The sequence below is a fragment of the Callorhinus ursinus genome, unplaced genomic scaffold, assembly GCF_003265705.2.
Source record: "Callorhinus ursinus isolate GAN/ISIS: 27379988/994484 unplaced genomic scaffold, GSC_fseal_2.0 scaffold2, whole genome shotgun sequence".
Taxonomy (NCBI): Eukaryota; Metazoa; Chordata; class Mammalia; order Carnivora; family Otariidae; genus Callorhinus; species Callorhinus ursinus.
Genome location: NW_027397064.1, coordinates 99369654 through 99387392, shown reverse-complemented (window position 1 = coordinate 99387392; position 17739 = coordinate 99369654). Strand labels below are relative to the sequence as shown.

The 17739-nt window shown below is 52.4% G+C and overlaps 1 protein-coding gene across 5 annotated transcripts in view; it reads right to left on the bottom strand.

The window, feature by feature from the left end:
* Positions 1 to 17739, bottom strand: part of STEAP3 (STEAP3 metalloreductase) — a 62048-nt gene that overhangs the window by 6279 nt on the left and 38030 nt on the right. For 4 of the 5 annotated variants that reach the window (XM_073885083.1, XM_025857337.2, XM_073885105.1 and 1 more), the window contains exons 2-4: positions 13083 to 13582; positions 10928 to 11455; positions 4341 to 4505 (exon numbers count right to left, since the gene is read on the bottom strand). In XM_073885083.1, coding sequence (XP_073741184.1) covers positions 4341 to 4505; positions 10928 to 11455; positions 13083 to 13582 — 1193 coding nt within the window. Of the gene's footprint in view, positions 1 to 4340; positions 4506 to 10927; positions 11456 to 13082; positions 13583 to 13895; positions 13919 to 17739 lie in introns of those variants that run through there. The other variant, XM_073885088.1, reaches the window with a different exon arrangement.

Below are 17739 nucleotides of genomic sequence, written 5' to 3'. Positions count from 1 at the left end.
AAGCTGGACAACTGCCCTGACATTCCCAACCAGCTGCCCGGCCCCAAACCGTGGCTCCCCTTACTCACATGGATTTACTGGGCTTTGCTCAGATGGCTGGGAAGTGCCTTTTACCCCTGAGTCTGAGACTGCGGTTTTCACATCCGGCTCCATGGTAAAATAATGGGGAGCTTGGGAAAAAGATGAATGCCCAAGCCCGGCCCGGAAATGCACATGAGATTGGTTTGGGGTGGGGCTCAGGCATCATTAGCTTTTAGAAATTCAGTGATGATGCTAATGTGCAGTAAGGACTAAGAACAACTAATTTAGGGGACTCTCATCACGCAAGCCTTTCCAGCATCAGGATGAGAAGCCTCTGTGTGTCCCTCTGCCCAGGCTATTTGATTAGGATGGACCTGATACTATGTGTGCCTTCCACAAAGATCCACTGAAGCCTCATGGGGCTTCCCCAGATGCTGAAGAAATGGGAACCCACCCAGGCCAAGGGACCTAGCCCTGGTGGCCCCCCGGGGGGGCCTCAGCATTTCCTTTAGGGACATGTCCTAGAGCTCCAGTGTTTGACCCACGTGGGCCAGCATCCCCAGCCCCTAATTTGGAGTCATGTATTGTGCTAGACAATGTGGACGTGCACTGGGAGGGCACCAAGATGCTGCTCCCATTGCTGCATCCCCATCCTTTCGCTATCCAAAATTTCATGGTGACAGATGGCAGGAAGCCCCAGCCTCAGGCTAATGGTTTACAGAGAGGGCTGACAGCCAAAGATCAGCCAGTAACAAAGGGCATTTGGACTTTGCAATCCCAATGGGACACCTGGATGGTTCCAGTGAGTTTGTTTTCCTCACACTCTCTCTCCTTGGCAACAATCTGAAACAACAATCAGCCCACACCGCCCCCCCCCCCCCCCCACAAACACCCCCCCCCCCCCCCCCCCCCGCCCGCACAATTCCCCCCCCCCCCGCACTCCCCAAGCTAAGGCCCTTTATATTGTATGTAAGCTTGTTAGCAAAAAAGAAACAGCCAGGTTGTCGGTGGCTCCTGCTCTTGGTCACTTACTGTGGTGTAGAGGGGCTGTTGGACGATCGTTCACGGAGCTGGGGTCAGAGCTGGCCTGTCATTATTTCAGGCAGGTGGCTAGAGTGGGCGAGGTCACGGGAAGTCCCTCTAACTCCGGGGCAGAACTGAGCTGCTAGAGGAGAACCCTAATGTCTCTGTGCAGGTGAGAGGCCCTGACCTGGCAATTCTGCAACCTAACAATGTTTAGCTGGCTAACTTCGAGCAGTGAGCACACCAAGACCAAACCAAAGCCATAAAGCCATAACCACAAAACCTCAAATTTAAACCTTTGAAACCAGCCTCAGGAACAAAAGGATAAACATAAACACAAGTCACCACTATAGAGTCCACACACTGTTTTGATGACTTTTGGTTCCATAAACTATCATAGACCCAGGAGTCAGGCCAAGTCCATGGAGAAGCACGGCTCTCCACAGCCAGCTGCTCAGCCCTGGTGACCCCCTATGGTCGTGCGCGGTAGCGGGAGAAGACGGGGTCGGGGCACCGGCGGGCTTGGGACTGAAACCCAGAATCTGCTGGCTCCACAACCTCGGTCCGCCACCCCAGTGGTTACCACACAGTGCCTGTCACCCAAGGAGCTCACGAAAACAGACTGCTTGGACATCTGAGTCCGTAGGTCAGGGGTGGGTCTGGGTATCTGTCATTCTCCAAAAGAGCTCTGTGACTTCAAACTTGGAGATGGTGGCTTGCAGTAAGAACCACACTTTTCATTACTGTCCTGGACACAACCAGGTACGCCACATATGTAAATATAACTATCGAATCAATATAATTGAAAAAAAATCCATTCTTAGACCATGCAAAGCCCTCTGACATTTTCGTAACATTATTTAAAAAAAAAAAAAACTGGTTGTGGGCCACCTGGGTGGCTCAGTCGTTAGGCGTCTGCCTTCGGCTCAGGTCATGATCCCAGGGTCCTGGGATCGAGCCCCATATTGGGCTCTCTGCTCCACAGGAAGCCTGCTTCTCCCTTTCCCACTCCCCCCTGCTTGTGTTCCCTCTCTCGCTGTCTCTGTCAAATAAATAAATAAAATCTTAAAAAAAAAGACAAAAAGAAAAGAAAAAAGAGAAAATCAACATTAAAAAAAAAATTCATTTCACGACCCACCAGTGAGTACTGACCGCGGTTTGCAAACCCAGCCCTGGACCATTCTGACGCCCAGGGCGGGAGTCTCTTGGCTGCTCGTGAACTCAGAAATGGGTGGTTGGTCGCTTAGTCAGGGGTAATGGAAATGTGGCCGCATACCCTAAGAATAATAGCAAAATACTTTCTACTTTCTGCCACATGTTGTTTTTCTCACGGTGGTTCATGACACCTCCGTGGGCATTAACTCCATCTTACAGGTAAGGTGAGGTTCGGGTGGGGTTCGTCACCTGCCCACGATTCCAGAGCTGGGACAGGGGGACGCAGAGCTGGACCCCAGGCTCTGGGCACTGACTTCCTCCTTTGTATATTAGCGCTCTTGGGAGACAGAGCGTTTGTTCTCATGGACAGACTGTGGGCATTTGACTTCCCCAAGTAAAACCCTGCCTTTCTTACCCAGCTCCCAGCCTTGCAACCCCCCCACTGTTCTTGCAGTGGCCGAGGGACTTCCATATTTACATTTCAACTCTTCAGTAGGTAAAGTCGAGCACGGCTCCTCAGGTTCCAGTCCGCTTTCGCTAACAAAATCAAATCCTCTGGCTTTCCCCGGCAGCCAGAACCGGGCTTGTAACCTACAGCTGCTTAACGGAGCAACTTTTCGGTGAAGGGAGCGACCTGCAGTCTGTTTTAATTGTGGATAAACCAGGCACCGCAGGATACTCCAAGCAGGAACAGGAAAATCCGAGATTTGGGTGTGCGACACATGGGGATTAGTGGCAGATAAATAAAATTCTGTTTTCCCCCTCTGCTGCCGGCATGTGTCAGCCCTGAGCATTCCTCCGGAGGCCTTCCGAGATGAGCAGAGCCAGTGAGATTCAGAAACAGAGAGACTTCAAAAAACAAAAGAAAACAAAACAAAAAACAAAAAAAACCAGACCCAAAACAACCACAACTGTGTTTTGTTCTAGGTATGTTAGCGTCCCCATTCGGGAACAGTTAATTTGGATTACATAAGAGCACTGCACGGTCAGCGTCCCTCTGTGAATCCTGTACTGTGTCCTCACCACACAGAGAAGAGATGTGACAGATTTTTGTTGATACTGGGGGTGGATATGAGCGCTGTTCTCTGCCCTGATCCAGTATCAATGGCAGAATCCAGTATTAGTCACCACCTATCCACGGAGGGGATGAGTTAATCCGCCAACACTTGCGGGCTGACCGCGTACTTTGTATAGAGAACAGTGGGGGATGCCAAAGCAGTGTAAAAACTGTCCCTGTCTCAGTTGGCCTTGTGACTGAAACGTGGCTCTGCCTGTCTTGTTCCCTATCGCATCGGAGGCCTAACACAATGCCTGGCATGCAGTAAGTGCTCAATAAACACCTCCCGAAGGAATACCTGCATAAAGGCCCTGTGCTATTAGCAGCATTTCCTAAACGGTGTTTGGTGGAGTGCAGTTGCCATACTCTGAAAACCAAAAACAAGACAAAAAACCAAACCCCCAAAAGTGGGGGGAGGGAGGGTGTTCATGCTCAAATAAGTCTGGTTAACAGGGTTGGTTTGTTGTAGATACTACCAGAATCTTTGATGTGCCAAAGTGCATTGTGAATATCTTAGGGAAGGCAGATCTTTTCTCAAATTTATTTGACTACAGATCTCCTTTTCTCTGATGTCTCATAGGAATGGTGTCCTTCGGGACATGCTATGTTTTAGCCCCTATAAACCGGTGATCCTAATGCTCACCTCCTCTTTGGCCCTGTATGAATCAAGGAGCTAAAGGGGACCAGAGAGCCACGAGAGAGGAGGTTGCTGAGTGGTCGGCGAGGCTCCCTCACTGGCTCACTGACTGCTGGCTAGACCAGTGAGATATGCAATGACTGCACAAAATCATGCAATTTTGTTTGGGAAGCTCAAGAACTGTAGGAATGGAGAGTGTTTAGTCCAGGGTTCACTGTTCCCTTGTCTAATTTTTTCACATGTCTATATCTGGCTTCCCCAGATGATGAGCTTGTCCCGCAGCCCCTTTATCGGGAGACTTGGGGGGAGCCCTCAAGGCTCGGGAAGTCCCCGGCGTCTGAAGGAGTGGTCGTGTCACACGGATTATGAAGGTCAAGCTGGTTCATGGAGGGTCAGGGCCAGCGTCACGCGAGCTGAGGCTCACCAGCACAGGCAGAACTACTTTACCTGAACGAAGCTGAACTCTCTCCAGTTGAGCGAGTTGGCAATGGAGGGCAGGGACGTGACAGCCAGCAGGGACAGCGTGCCAAGGGCCAGCACTCCCAGGGAGAGGTAGATCTCCATCCGCCAGACTTCCTCCTCGATCCACAGGTGACTCTTGTTGGCCAGGACCTGATGTGGGGGGAGGAAAAACCATGAGCACAGTGGCAGAGGTTGGTGCCCCGGGGTGTGGGCGACAGGGTAGCTTAGGGCCGGAGAAACACTGTGATGATTAACACTCCCACCACGTCCCACATGGGCCTGGTCCCGTTCTAAGTGTTTTTCAGGCATCAGCTCCTCTAATCCTCAACAACCCCACGAGGTGGGGCGCACTATGATCCCCATTATACAGATGAGGGAAACGAGGCACAAGGATCAAGTCATTTTCCCAAGGTCATGCACAGGGCAGTAGAGGGTAGAGCTGGGATTGGGACCCAGGCAGTCTGGGTCTTGGCTTTCTCAAATCTTCCTGGGGCCAGTCAACCAGCCCAATAAGCCACGCAGACCACTGGCTTCCACTCAGGGCACACAAAGACGCATGGAGACACTAGATCCCTCCACATTTCCTGACTCAAAGCCACCAGCTCCTGACTTCCCACTCGGTTCCCCATTTCTACCTGAGGAATATAGCTTTGGCTCAACCGTTGCCAGGCTACAGAGACTGACATCTATCACCATCACCAAGTTGTGAGCACATATGGAGCACCTGCTGTGTGCTGTGCCCTGGGCTGCAGGGAGCCAGGGTGCCTGCCCTCCCGGAGCTCTGGGATCCCCCAGTGAGCAAGAGGTAGACACAAATCGGGGAGCCCCTGCGGGCCCGGAGATTTCTACCCCCCGCCTCCTCACTCCCAGCCCGGCCGGCACTCCCTCATACGGCGCACACACTCGAGGAAGCTTTTGTTAAGGTCTTTCCATTGGAACCGTCATTTGCCAACCAGACCAGATAGCAGAGTTCCTGGAAGTCAAGGTGTTCTCTGAGAAACCCCATGAAATGCTGGTCCTTTCATTCTAGCAGCAGATCACGGAACAGTATTTTCTATTAGGAAATGTGGCTCTGCCTTAGCAGGCTGGTCTCTGCTTTGCAAAATAGAATGACTCATATAAGTTTGTGAGAAACTCTTTCAGCAGGAAAAAAACAAAACAAAATAAAACAAAAAGCCCAGGCCCAGTTACCAGACACAGTATTAAAGATGAGTCTGGTGGGCCGAGCAAAATGGTTGAAAAGCTGATGAGACGAAGCTTAAAGAAACGGAGAAAATGCCATCCCCCGGGTGCTTTTCCTGCAATTGAGAAACACGATGGCCTCGGTTCTATTTTAGGGCAGGCTGGCTCACGTCGGTGTCCTTAAGCCACAAAAGGACCAGGAGTCTGGGGACTTGGGTTCTCATCCTGACCACAAGTCCTATGTGACTGTGGGCAACCCTGGCTCTGGGCCTCGGCTGCGGGCTGGGAGAGGTGATGTCTACGATCCCATAACTGGGCTTGTGAACCAAACACGCCGGAAGGCTCTGACTGACACTGCCCCGCAGAGGGCGGCGAGGTCTCCTGCCTAACTCGGCTCCGAGTCTTACTCACCCCTTCGAGGTGTTGACAACTGTCACTAAGTAAGTCATCTCACTGCAAATTGTTTGTTCTTCAGATAGACTTCATTAGTCATTCCTCTCTGCGTTTCGGTAAGATCAGGCGGTTAATGTCACAAGTCAGAGTCTGGATGATTACACACACATACCACACTTGCTTGCAAAATGTCTTGTTTTTTTCCTCTAATAATTTCCACTCTGCAATGACTCTGGGAAGCGGTGGGGTGAGGTGGGCAGCGGAGCAATGGGTGGTGAGGAACCTGATTGAGGATCTGCAGCCCGGCCGCCTTCAATAGCCTGTGGGATTCTCACCAACCGGCTGGGCCACCGTGCTGGACTCAGGGCTCCCCAGTGCCCAGTGTCACCCACGGCTACCTGGAATGTCGATTCAACAGCTCTTCACTCCCCTGGTAATTCTCCCACATTCACAGCTCATCCAGTTGGCCACCTTGAGAATGACAAAGATAGTGCTCGCCGACAGGAGATGGAATAGTGGTGTTCACATGTAGGCTTTCCTTTCCCCGTGGGTTGCAGGCTGCAGCCTGAAGAACCCCGGGGCAGGAGGACCAGTGAGGCTGTGGCATGAGCCCCTCTCCTTGTCCCAAGGGTGGTCAGAGTGTGGGAAGAGGGTGGTGCTGACCCCCAGGCAAACCCAGAGAAGGGGGATACGGACATAGAAGAGGCAGCCTTTGGTCAGTCCCCAGGCCGGGCTCCATGCTGATGCTGCCACTAGGGGGCAGTCACGAGACCCTGGGCAGTCCCTTCCCTGGCTAACCGGGGCCTCTTTCTGGCTGTGTTATCACAGGGGAAAAAAGGATGATGTTTGTGCAACGAGTCGCATATGACTGGCACACAGTAGGTGATCAGTACAATAAATGGCTGGTGCTGTTTTTAACAGCAGCTAGGAAGTTAGACTAGTTCTTGCCCTAAGCCCTACATGTTCTCCTCCTAAGAGATGCCTTGTACTGGCTTCATGGTGGCTAGTTTAACAGCCGCTCCATGAACGTGCGCTGGGAATCTCTCAGGAGCCATGGACCTCAAGGGGTGGAAGGCCCAGTCACAGAACCGAATGGGGGCAGAAGACAGACAAGTGCTGCATGATCAACATCACAGAAGCATGGACGAAATACAACAGATTATAGAGGTGGGTACGGGGAATGGGCAAGACAGGCAGGAGGAGCTGAACGGAGGCAGAGTTTTACAAGAGAAATACAGGGGTGCCGTGTGGCTCAGTCGGTTAAGCGTCTGCCTTCGGCTCAGGTCATGATCCCGGGGTCCTGGGATCGAGCCCCGTGTCGGGCTCCCTGCTCAGCGGGGAGTCTGCTCCTCTCTTTTCCCCACTTGTGCTCTCTCTCTCTCTCAAGTAAATAAATAAAAATCTTTAAAAACAAAATAAAAGAGAAATACAAGTTTGTCGGATGGTCCCAGGGTGACCCAGGGTGGGGGGTCCGGGCCAGGAGGAACGAGCTGTGGCCACTCAGAGGACAAGACAGGAGCAGTGTGTAGGGGGGAGAGCACAGCTGTCCTGTGAAGGGTCTCTCATTACCCTGAGGACGGTGGGGGATCACTGAGCTGCTTTTCAGCAGGGACATGGTAAGATGCAAATTTTAGACTCTCCAACAGCGCCTAGCCGAGGATGGGGGCAAGGGCAAGGAGAAAACAGTATGTGGGTTACATTTTCTTTGATCTTTTCTTTTTTTTTAAGAATTTTTCATTTATTCATTCGAGACACAGAGACACACACACAGAGAGAGAGAACATGAGCAGAGGGAGAAGCAGAAGGAGGGGGAGAAGCAGGCTTCCCGCTGAGCAGGGAGCCCGATGCGGGGCTCGATCCCAGGACCCCGGGATCATGACCTGAGCCGAAGGCAGACGCTTAACCGTCTGAGCCACCCAGGCGCCCCATCTTTGATCTTGTTTTTGATCTTGAAATGCATTTCGAGGGGGCCACACAAGCAAATCAGAAAGCACTGTACAAACATTAGGTATCGTAGGTGATACTACCGTCAATAAACGGTCTCAGAGACTCTCTCTGTAGCTGAGCTGCTGCTCTGTTTCCAAATCTGCGGACTCAGGGGATTGAAGGGGACCGCGGAGAGTTTCCTGTGCCCGGGCTAACCTGGTCCCTTTCCCCTAAGGCCCAGCAGGGCAGCCGGGATGGTGAGGAGGGCCCGAGGGCAGGCTGGAAAAGTCACGCGTCAGGCAGGAGCCTGAAGTTAGGGGCTGAATGCAGAACAGCCTCTCAGTGGTCCAGTCTCGGGGCCTGAGGGCGGGGGTGACCTGCAGACTCTCTAGCCTCTCCAACACCTCCAGGTTCAGGCGACTCACCACTGCTGGGCTGCCCTGCCCTGTGTCAGCCTCCCCCCTCCCCATCCTTCTAACTCCTCCTCGTCCCCAACACACTCACTTCTGCCCTGGCTTCAGCCCTGGCTCTACCCTCCAGAACTCTACAGGACAAGTGAAAGCCCCTTTGCATGACAGGCCTTCACTGTCTCCAAGTGATTCTGTCCTGTGGGAGGGATGGTTGCCTGGCAACCTCCATCAGTGGGGGGGGGGGTGCGGGGTGCAGCCCTACAGGGCTTTGGAACTCCGGCAAAATTACCTCTCACTTGCCCCTCTGCGCTCTGGTGTTTGCATCGTGGCAAAACTGGGTTAACATAATATCAAGCAGAACACTGGCAGGGTAGAGAATTTAGAGAATGGCAATCAGAGGGTGGATGGGGGAAGGGAGGGCACAGGGGTCTGCCTTGTGCTCCAGGGGGTAGGAGGCATTACCCTCTTCACCGCCCACCGCCTGAAACACCTGCCACCCAGATCTGCCACCTCCTGGGCCGCAAACATTGTGCCAGTCCCTGAGAAGCCACACAGAGCCTCCTGCTGAGCGGGCTGGCTCATTTTAGAAGAAAATATCATCAAAGAGCATCACAGACATTAGCAGTGGGAGAGGCCTCACTCTGTATTAGGGCCTTCAGGACAAAACAGGGGCTGTGACTTGCTGAAGGTCAAGGTCTTTGTTCCAATCAGTGACGCTGGAGGGCAAGAGTTTAGGGCTCTGGCCTTCAGGTGTAGGCGCCACCCCCACTCCCACCCCAGCATCAGCTACAGCAAGAGATGAGACGGTCTTATTCCATTCTGGGGCCCCAGGGCCTGGCAGAGTCGGCGCTCAGGGAATGAATGAGGGAATGACCTGAGTTCTGGGATCATTTACTCAACTGCTAATTTGGACTTAGTTTCCCCATAGAAAGCAATAAGGATATGAGTATGGATCTGGAGTCGAATGGCTGGATCTGAATCCCAGCTCAGCCACTTACTGGCTGCATGACTTTGGTCAAGTGACTTACCCTCTCTGTGCTTCTGTTTGCTCATCTGTAAAATCAGGGTAGCCTAGCAGGTGCCTTAGAGGAATGAGGGTTAAATGAATTTCCGGGGAGTACGTGAAGCACTTAGGATGGCACCTGGAACGCAGCACGTTCTTTTTCACGGTTTGTGTCTATTATTTTTCCCTTCTTCTCATTTCCAGTGGGCGTCTTGCTTCTCCGCCTGAAGTCTGGGGTTCTTCCTTTCTCTGAGGAAAGCCTAAGCCCACAGACACAGTGATGCCAGGTGTCCATGGGCAGGGAAGGACAAGGGCACTTGAGAAACTACAAGCAGGGGAGCAGGAACCCCAAGAGTGAATGGGGGCTGAGGCCCACGGTTCTCTGGAAGTGGCCCAGCCTTGACTTCAGTTTCCTGCTCTGGGAGGTGGCCGGGCTTCTGAGGGGATGGCAGCATGGGGGGCACAGCTGGGGAGATCCCTGCCTCCCAAGCAAGAACAGGAACTATGGTGGCCACCCAGGCTGGAATGAGGGTCTCACTGGCACCTGGGCCAATCTCTAGTGGGTGACTAATGTCCTGCATGCAGCGGGAAGGCCCCATGTGCCTGGCTGGGGACTGGAGGTAGGATTAGCACGTGGGGCAGTGTTGCCTGGGACTCAGAATCGGGCCCTGTGAGCTTTGTAAACCAGGTTTACCTGGTTGCTACCTGGCCTGGCCCGTAAGGCCCTCCATTCTCCAGGAATCCTGTGGCAAAAGAGCACCACGCGGGTTTCCTAAACGAATGAATCATTAACGCTTCCCCCCAACCCCACACCAAAACAGCTTGCTTCTTCGGCCTTCTGCACCTCAGCTGATGGCAACTGCCTCCGTCCAGATGCTCAGGCCAAAAACTGGAGTCATCCTTGACCACCCGCGTACCCCCTGTCTATTTCAAAATTCTGTGTACTCGGGCTTCAAAATATGCCTTCAATGCTTTCCGGCCCTCTGCTGTTCCCACATCACTCCAGGCCCCTGTGGCCTCTCGTCTGGGTTCCTGCGCAACACCCCCCCCCCCCCCCGCACCCCGCCCTGGCCATGGGTCTCTCGGCATGTGCCTTTGACCCCTACTGCCTGTTCTCCCTGCAGCAGCGAGAGTGAGCCAGTTAAAACGTCAGGTAGAGAATCTCCCCTCCTCAAAACCCTTCACTGGCTCCCTGTTTCATTCAGAGCCTAAGGCCAAAGCCCTTCCCCTGCCTTCAGGATCCCCCTGGTCTGCCTTCAACTACTTAGGCCTGGCCCACCACCCCTCACTGGGCTCCTGGAGGCTCCCACCTGAGAGCCTCTGCTCTTGTCGCTCCCTGGACTGGCTGAAACTGGCCGCTCTCACCTCCTTCCACCTCTGCTCACCCGTCACCGCCTCGGCAAGGTCTCCCCTGACCTGCTTCAAGACTGTGCTCCACCACACTCCCCTGCTTGGCTTTTCTCCTTAGCACTCCTACAGAGCCTCGAAAACTCTCAGCTGTCTTGCGTCGGTCCCCTGCCCCCGGCCCCGGGCTGCGTCCACCAGCACTGGCACTGCCCCGCCGGGCTCATGGGCCCTCGGCACGTCGGGCGGTGGCCGGTGCAGCACCCCCGCGGGGCCAGAAGCAGCCGAGGGCGGGCTGCGCGCGCCGGTCGTACCTGTTTGAGGGCGAGGTTGACCACCTCGTAGCGGTTCACGCGGCTCAGGGGCAGGCAGAAGCTGTAGAGGGCGTGCAGCGCGGCGCAGAAGAAGCTGAGCAGGCCTATCTGCTTGCGGTGCTGTAGCCAATGGTCCAGCCAGTCGGGGAAGCGGCGGTACTTGGTGCCGCGGCGCAGCTGCAGGGCGGCCGCCAGCACGCCAGGCAGGTACACTAGGGACAGCAGCACGTACGCCACGCACGGCAGTGTCGTGTTGACTACGGACACGGGCAGCTTGTAGAACTTGCTCTTGCCGTCCCGCACGTAGGGCTGCAGGACGTCCCGGACGAAGTTGTAGACGTAGAAGAAGATGAAGAGCCCCAGGGCCAGGAGGGCGGGCACCTTCCAGCCTGGGAGGAGGCGCAGAGGCATGGCCTCCACCTCCCGGGCCGAGACCAGGGACCCCATGTCCACGGGCATGAAGCCCATGGCCTGCACCATCTCCGAGACGGCCCGCTTGGCATCCGGGTGGTCACTGCAGATAGGCACCTGTGGGGAGGAAGGGGGTGGATCAGATTGGGTCACAGGCTGCAGGGGCGGGCAGGGCCTCAGAGGGTGTCTCGGCCAAACTCCTCACCAAGCGGCGGAGGAAGCCGAGGCCAGGGAGCCACAGCGTGGACGGTGGCTCTGACTCCCAGACCGGGGTCTTCCCCCAACTTCCCCGGGGCCCCTATAGCCACCCAGCCCCTGGTTCAGCACACCCATGATGCAGAGGGAGGACCCAGGGCTCACCCGACAGTGAGCGTTTTGTCCAGTTCATTGCCATCAGCAACCACGAGCAACATGCCCCCAGGAGCCTCTGGAGTAGGTGCTTTGAGAACGGTGGCCTGCTCTGGGGGTTGCTCAGTAATTGGGCTTTGCATATGGCCCGGAACGTGCAGCTGTGGCTGCAGCTCCAGCCCTCAGTCCACAAGTGTCCCCTTTGATGGTGTCCCTCGGGCCCCCATGGCCCTCAGCCAACACACAAGCCAGCCCCAGCCTCATAGCCCACAGCTTCTCACCACGAGCTCCAGGCAGTGTCCTCGGATCTCTGAACACTGTGGCCTTGCTCACACTGCTCTGGTTAGTCTGGTCCACCGACGCTGGCTCAGCACCTACTGTGCGCTAGGCTTTACACACGCAGTCCCTCCACCTTACCACAAGCCTGCAGGTGGGTATGGCCCCATTTTGCAGGTGAGGAAACTGAGGTTCAGGAGCATCATTTCTCACCTCTGTACCTTTGCAGGTTGTCCCTGCAAACTGGGATGTCCTCCCCGCTCCCTGTCACCAGGGAGTGGGACCAGGCCAAAGCTGACCTGGAAGTCTTCCCTAGCCAGCCGCTAGCTCTGTTTCCTTCTAGGCCCTGCCATCTGGCCTTCACGCCCTGTTCCTTGCCTGTCCACATCGGGAGTCCCACAGCGCAAGCCACACGTAGGGCCCTCCAGTCAGGAGCGGCGAGACCCCTGTGCGCTCTCCCACAGGCTGGCACAGAGCTGAGCAGGTGAGGCATCTGGGCTGGACAAATTGGTGGAAGTTCTCACACACGTAGAGCCTGACATCCTTCCTCCAGGCAAATGCAGGTGGCCTCTCAGCATTAAAAACCACCTCGTCATAGGAGCCCCTTTTGCCAAGAACTGTATGCAGCTCTGGCCATTTCCTGGAGCCATTTTCCACCCCCAGAAAAAACCCACTATTGACTATTCTAGGAAACCAACTTAGTTCTTGGAAGTTCTTGGAATCCAAGCACTGAAGTTTGGGACCTGCCTGCTTCCTTGGGACCTGGCACATAAATGTGTTGCTTTCCTCTTTCTAAGTCCATTCTCAAAGCAGAGTCTCTCCTCTTCTTGACTCCAGATAGTAAAAAGAAAGCCCCTTCCTCCTTGCCCCCTCAGAAATTGAGTTACCACAGAAGAAAGAACATGGATTTCAGATTCATATGAACTGGGTTCACATCCCAGCTCTCCAGCTGTGGGAGCTGGTATAAGTAAGTTCATTAACATCGTTGAGCCTCAGTTTCCCGCTCTGTAAAATGGAACTCTGCAGTCATGTGAGATGAGGCTGGCACACTGAGGGCCTGCAACGAAAATTAGCCATTTATATTTATTGTTTTGATGGCTGGTATGCCCCCAGCACCTACCTGCCTGTTCCCATCCCTTGGGCCGGACTGTAGGGTCCAGGCGGAGATGACATTGAAGGCCTTGACCACCGTGCAGGCGGGGAAGAGGGAAGCCAGGTACTCAGCATTGGACTCACGGTGCCGGAGATGCTCCTGCTCTGTGGGGTTGCTCACATCCACGAGGATCTTGCCAGCCAGTTGGTCGCTGAGGCCACACAGTGAGGAGTAGTGCTCCCGGAACATGGCCACAAAGATGACGTCAGGGGAGTCCACTGCCTCCGCCTGGAAAGTCACTTGTGCCGCTGAGGGGAACAGCCCAGCCGTGCGTTTGGGGTTGCGGCTCCCCACCACCACGCTAAAGCCAGAGCCCACCAGGCGTGTGACCAGGGAGCGGGCAAAGTCCCCACTGCCCAGGATGCCCACTTTGGGGGCTTCACTGGGGGTCTCGGCAAGGCTCCCATCACTGTCCACCAGGCGGCGGCTGATCAGCGGCTTGTCCATCTCTCCTGACATTTGGGTGGCTGGAAGGAAAGCAGGAACTTGATCAGTGGAGAGCTCCCAGACTGTCCTTCATACCACCTTCCTCTTTCTTGTCCACTGTAACCACATGGTGGTCAAACATTCACCCAACAGAGCTCCATGGCGTTAGCAGGTGCCAGCATAGGGGGTGGGCTGAGCGAGACCTAGCACCTTCCCAAGGACGGCACAAAGTCAGGAAGATGGGGAAGGACCTCTGCCCTCCACCCTCTGTCCTGAATTATTTCCTTGGCACAAATGTGCAAATTTGCAAGAGTGCTGAGAAAGAAGTATATAGAACTTCTATGATGAGGGTACCTGGGTGGCTCGGTCGGTTAAGCATCTGCCTTCAGCTTGGGTCATGATCCCAGGGTCCCGGGATCGAGCCTTCCGTAGGGCTCCATGCTCGGCGGGGAGTCTGCTTCTCCCTCTATCCCTCCCCTCTGCTCGTGATCGCGCTCTCTCAAATAAATAAATAAAATCTTTTAAAAAAAAGAATGCTTAAAAAAAAAACAAAACACCAACTTCCATGATGAGTGCTATGTGGTGCCTGCCATACTTCTTTTCAAAGGAGTATGTGAGAGATGGAGGGATAGTGTTACTGTCTAGGAGTGACCCCGACCTCACTCCCACCGAGTGTTATCTGATTACCAGGAACGGTGACATGTCCCTGTGCTTGTTTACATTTTGCATTTTGGGAAGGTACCTCTGTGCTCTTCCTTGAGTAGATGATGAGCAGCTTGGAGGCAGGGACCTCATCTAACTTGAATTTGGGTCTCACCATTTGTCCCAGGGCCTGGTACAGAGCTGGTGTTCAATGTCTGCTGAGTGAACAAACGAACACTGACATCTGCTCTCTGAGGGTAGGATTGGAGTGGAACGTGACAGTGAGTGGGACCCTGAGATTGCATGGGTGCCCTGGGATCTCCTTTACTGAGCCTGACATATGAGTGCCCACGGTGGAAAATCTGGCCTTGGGCCAGGAATTCATAGTAAACTTGGGTGGGAAAAATTCTGCTGGCCTTGGCACCAGCTTCAAACTGAAATTTGCCATTTCCTTTGAGCATGAACGTAAGCAGCAGACCGCAATAGTGGTCAGTGGTAGCCAGTGCTGACCATATCCCAAGTTTAATTGTGAAAGAGTTCTTCAGATACTATTTAAGCTTATCACTCACTTAAAATTATGGCAGACAGGATAAATATATAATAAATTTATAAAGCAAATATTAACAGATGTGAAGAGAGAAATAGATGGCAACACAAAAATAATAAGGGACTTCACTACCCTGCTCTCAACAATGGACGGATCATCCAGACAAAATCAGCACAGAAATGCTGGACTTGAACTATACTTGAGACCAAACAAACCTAACAGACATATACGGAACATCCCATCCAACAGCAGCAGAATACACGTTCTCATGCATCCACAGAACCTCGTCCAGGACAGATCACACATTAAGTCATAAAAGAAGTCCTACAAATTTAAGAAGACTGAAATCGTAGGGGGTATCTTTTCTGACCACAGTGGAATATAACTAGAAAATGGAAAAATTCACAAATATGTGGAAATTAAGTAATACACTTTTTTTTCTTTTCAAATTTTTATTTAAATTCTAGTGAGTCATCATACAGTGCAATACTGGTGTAAGGAGTAGAATTCAGTGATTCATCACTTACATGCACCCAGTGCTCATCCTAACAAGTGACTTCCTTAATGCCCATCACCCATCTAGCCTATCCCCCACCCCCTCCCTCCATCACCCCTCGGTTTGTTCTCTAAGAGTCTCTCATGGTTTGTTTCCCTCTCTCCATTTCCGCCCTCCCCCCCATGTGTTCATCTGTTTTGTTTCTTCAATTCCACATATGAGTGAAATCATATGGTATCTGTCTTTCACTGACTGACTTATTTTGCTTAGCATAACACACTCTGGCTCCTAAAACAGACACATAGATCAATGGAACAGAACAGAAAACCCAGAAATGGACCCACAACTTTATGGTCAAGTAATCTTCGACAAAGCAGGAAAGAATGTCCAATGGAAAAAAGACAGTCTCTTCAACAAATGGTGTTGGGAAAATTGGACAGCCACATGCAGAAGAATGACACTGCACCATTTCCTTACACCACACACAAAAATGAACTTAAAATGGATGAAAGACTTAAATGGAGACAGGAATCCATCAGAATCCTAGAGGAGAACACAGGCAGCAACATCTCTGATCTCAGCTACAGCAACTTACTAGACACGTCACCAGAAGCAAGGGAAACAAAAGCAAAAATGAACTATTGGGACTTCATCAAGATAAAAGCTTCTGCAGGGCAAAGGAAACAATCAACAAAACTAAAGGCAACCTGTGGAATGGGAGAAGACATTTGCAAATGACCTATCTGATAGAGGGTCACTACCCAAAATCTAAAAAGAACTTATCAAACTCAACACCCAAAAAAGTAATACACTCTTGGAGAACCAATGAGCCAAGGAAGAAATCAAAAGGGAAATCCAAAACATCTTGAAACAAATGAAAACGGAAACTCAACATACCAAAACTTATGGGATGCAACAAAAGCAGTTCTAAGAGGGATGTTTGTAGCTTAATGTGTACCTTACAAAAAAGGAAAAATCTCAAACAACCTACCTGTACACCTCAAGAAGCTAGAAAAAGAACAATTCCAAAGTTCTAGCAGAAGGAAGGAAATAACAAAGATCAGAGTAGAAATAATGAAATAGAGGCTAGAAAAACAATAGAAAAGAACAATGAAACTAAAACCTGGTTTTTTGAAAAGATGAACAAAATTGACAAAACTTTAGCTAGACTAAGAAAAAACAGACTCCAAATAAAAAATGAAACATACATTACAACTGATACAACAGAAATACCAAAGGTCATAAGAGACTATTATGAACAATTATATGGCAACAAACTGGACAACCCAGAGGAAATGGATAAATTCCTAAAAACCTATAATCTACCAAGACTGAATCATGAAGAAATAGAAAACCTGAACAAGCTAATAATGAGTAAGGTGACTGAATAAGTAATAAGAAATTTTCCACCAAGCATTTCTTTTTTTTTTTTTTTTTTTTTAAAGATTTTATTTATTTATTTGACAGAGAGAGAGGGAACACAAGCAGGGGGAGTGAGAGAGGGAGAAGCAGGCTTCCCGCCGAGCAGGGAGCCCGATGCGGGGCTCGATCCCAGGACCCCGGGATCATGACCCAAGCCGAAGGCAGCCACTTAACGACTGAGCCACCCCCGTGCCCCTTCCACCCAGCATTTCAAGAAGATTTAATGCTAGCCCTTCTCCAACTGTTCCAAAATATCAAAGAGGAAGGATCACTTTCAGGCTCATTTTATGAGGTGTTACCCTGATACCAAAGCCAGATAAGGACACCACAAGAAAAGAAAATTACAGGCCAGTAGCCTTGATTAACACAGATGAAAAAATCTTCGACAAACTACTAGCAAACTAAATCCAACAGCACATTAAAAGGATCCTATACCCAGCTTAGCAAGATGGCGGAGGAGTAGGAGACCTAGATTTCGTCTGGTCTCAGGAATTCAGCTGAATAGGGATGAAACCATTCTGAACACCTACGAACTCAACAGGAGATCGAACAGGAGAGTAGCAACAACTCTCTGAACAGAGAAGCAACCACTTACTGGAAGGTAGGACGTGCAGAGAAGTGAATCCGAGGTGATATTCGGGAGGATAGACGGCGGGGGAGGGGGCCTCCGGCGGCCGCTTCTGGCAAGTGATAGAGCCGCGGAGCACAAAATCGGAACTTTTAGACGCCGGCTCCGCTGAGGGACGTCACTCCAGTGGCTAAGCGGGGGTGGAACCCTCGCGGGACAGTGTGGTCTCAGGACCCTCGGGGTCACGGAAAGACCGGGGGTGCCTGAGTGCGGCAGAGCTCCCAGGTATTGGAGCGGGGAAGCCGGCTGCAGAGATGGGGCCGAGGTGCGGGCTCTCAGCTCGGGGGTGCCATAAACTGTGATCCGCAGCACAGTCAGGCCACTGCTCCTCCAGCAGGGACCCAACAAGCAGCAGAGTTGGGGAGACTCCCCTTCCTCCCCAGGGAGGAGCGGCGCAGGAGCACACCGCAGGGATCTGCTGGGTTTGGAGACTCCACACGGGGTCGGGTGCCAGAGATAGAAA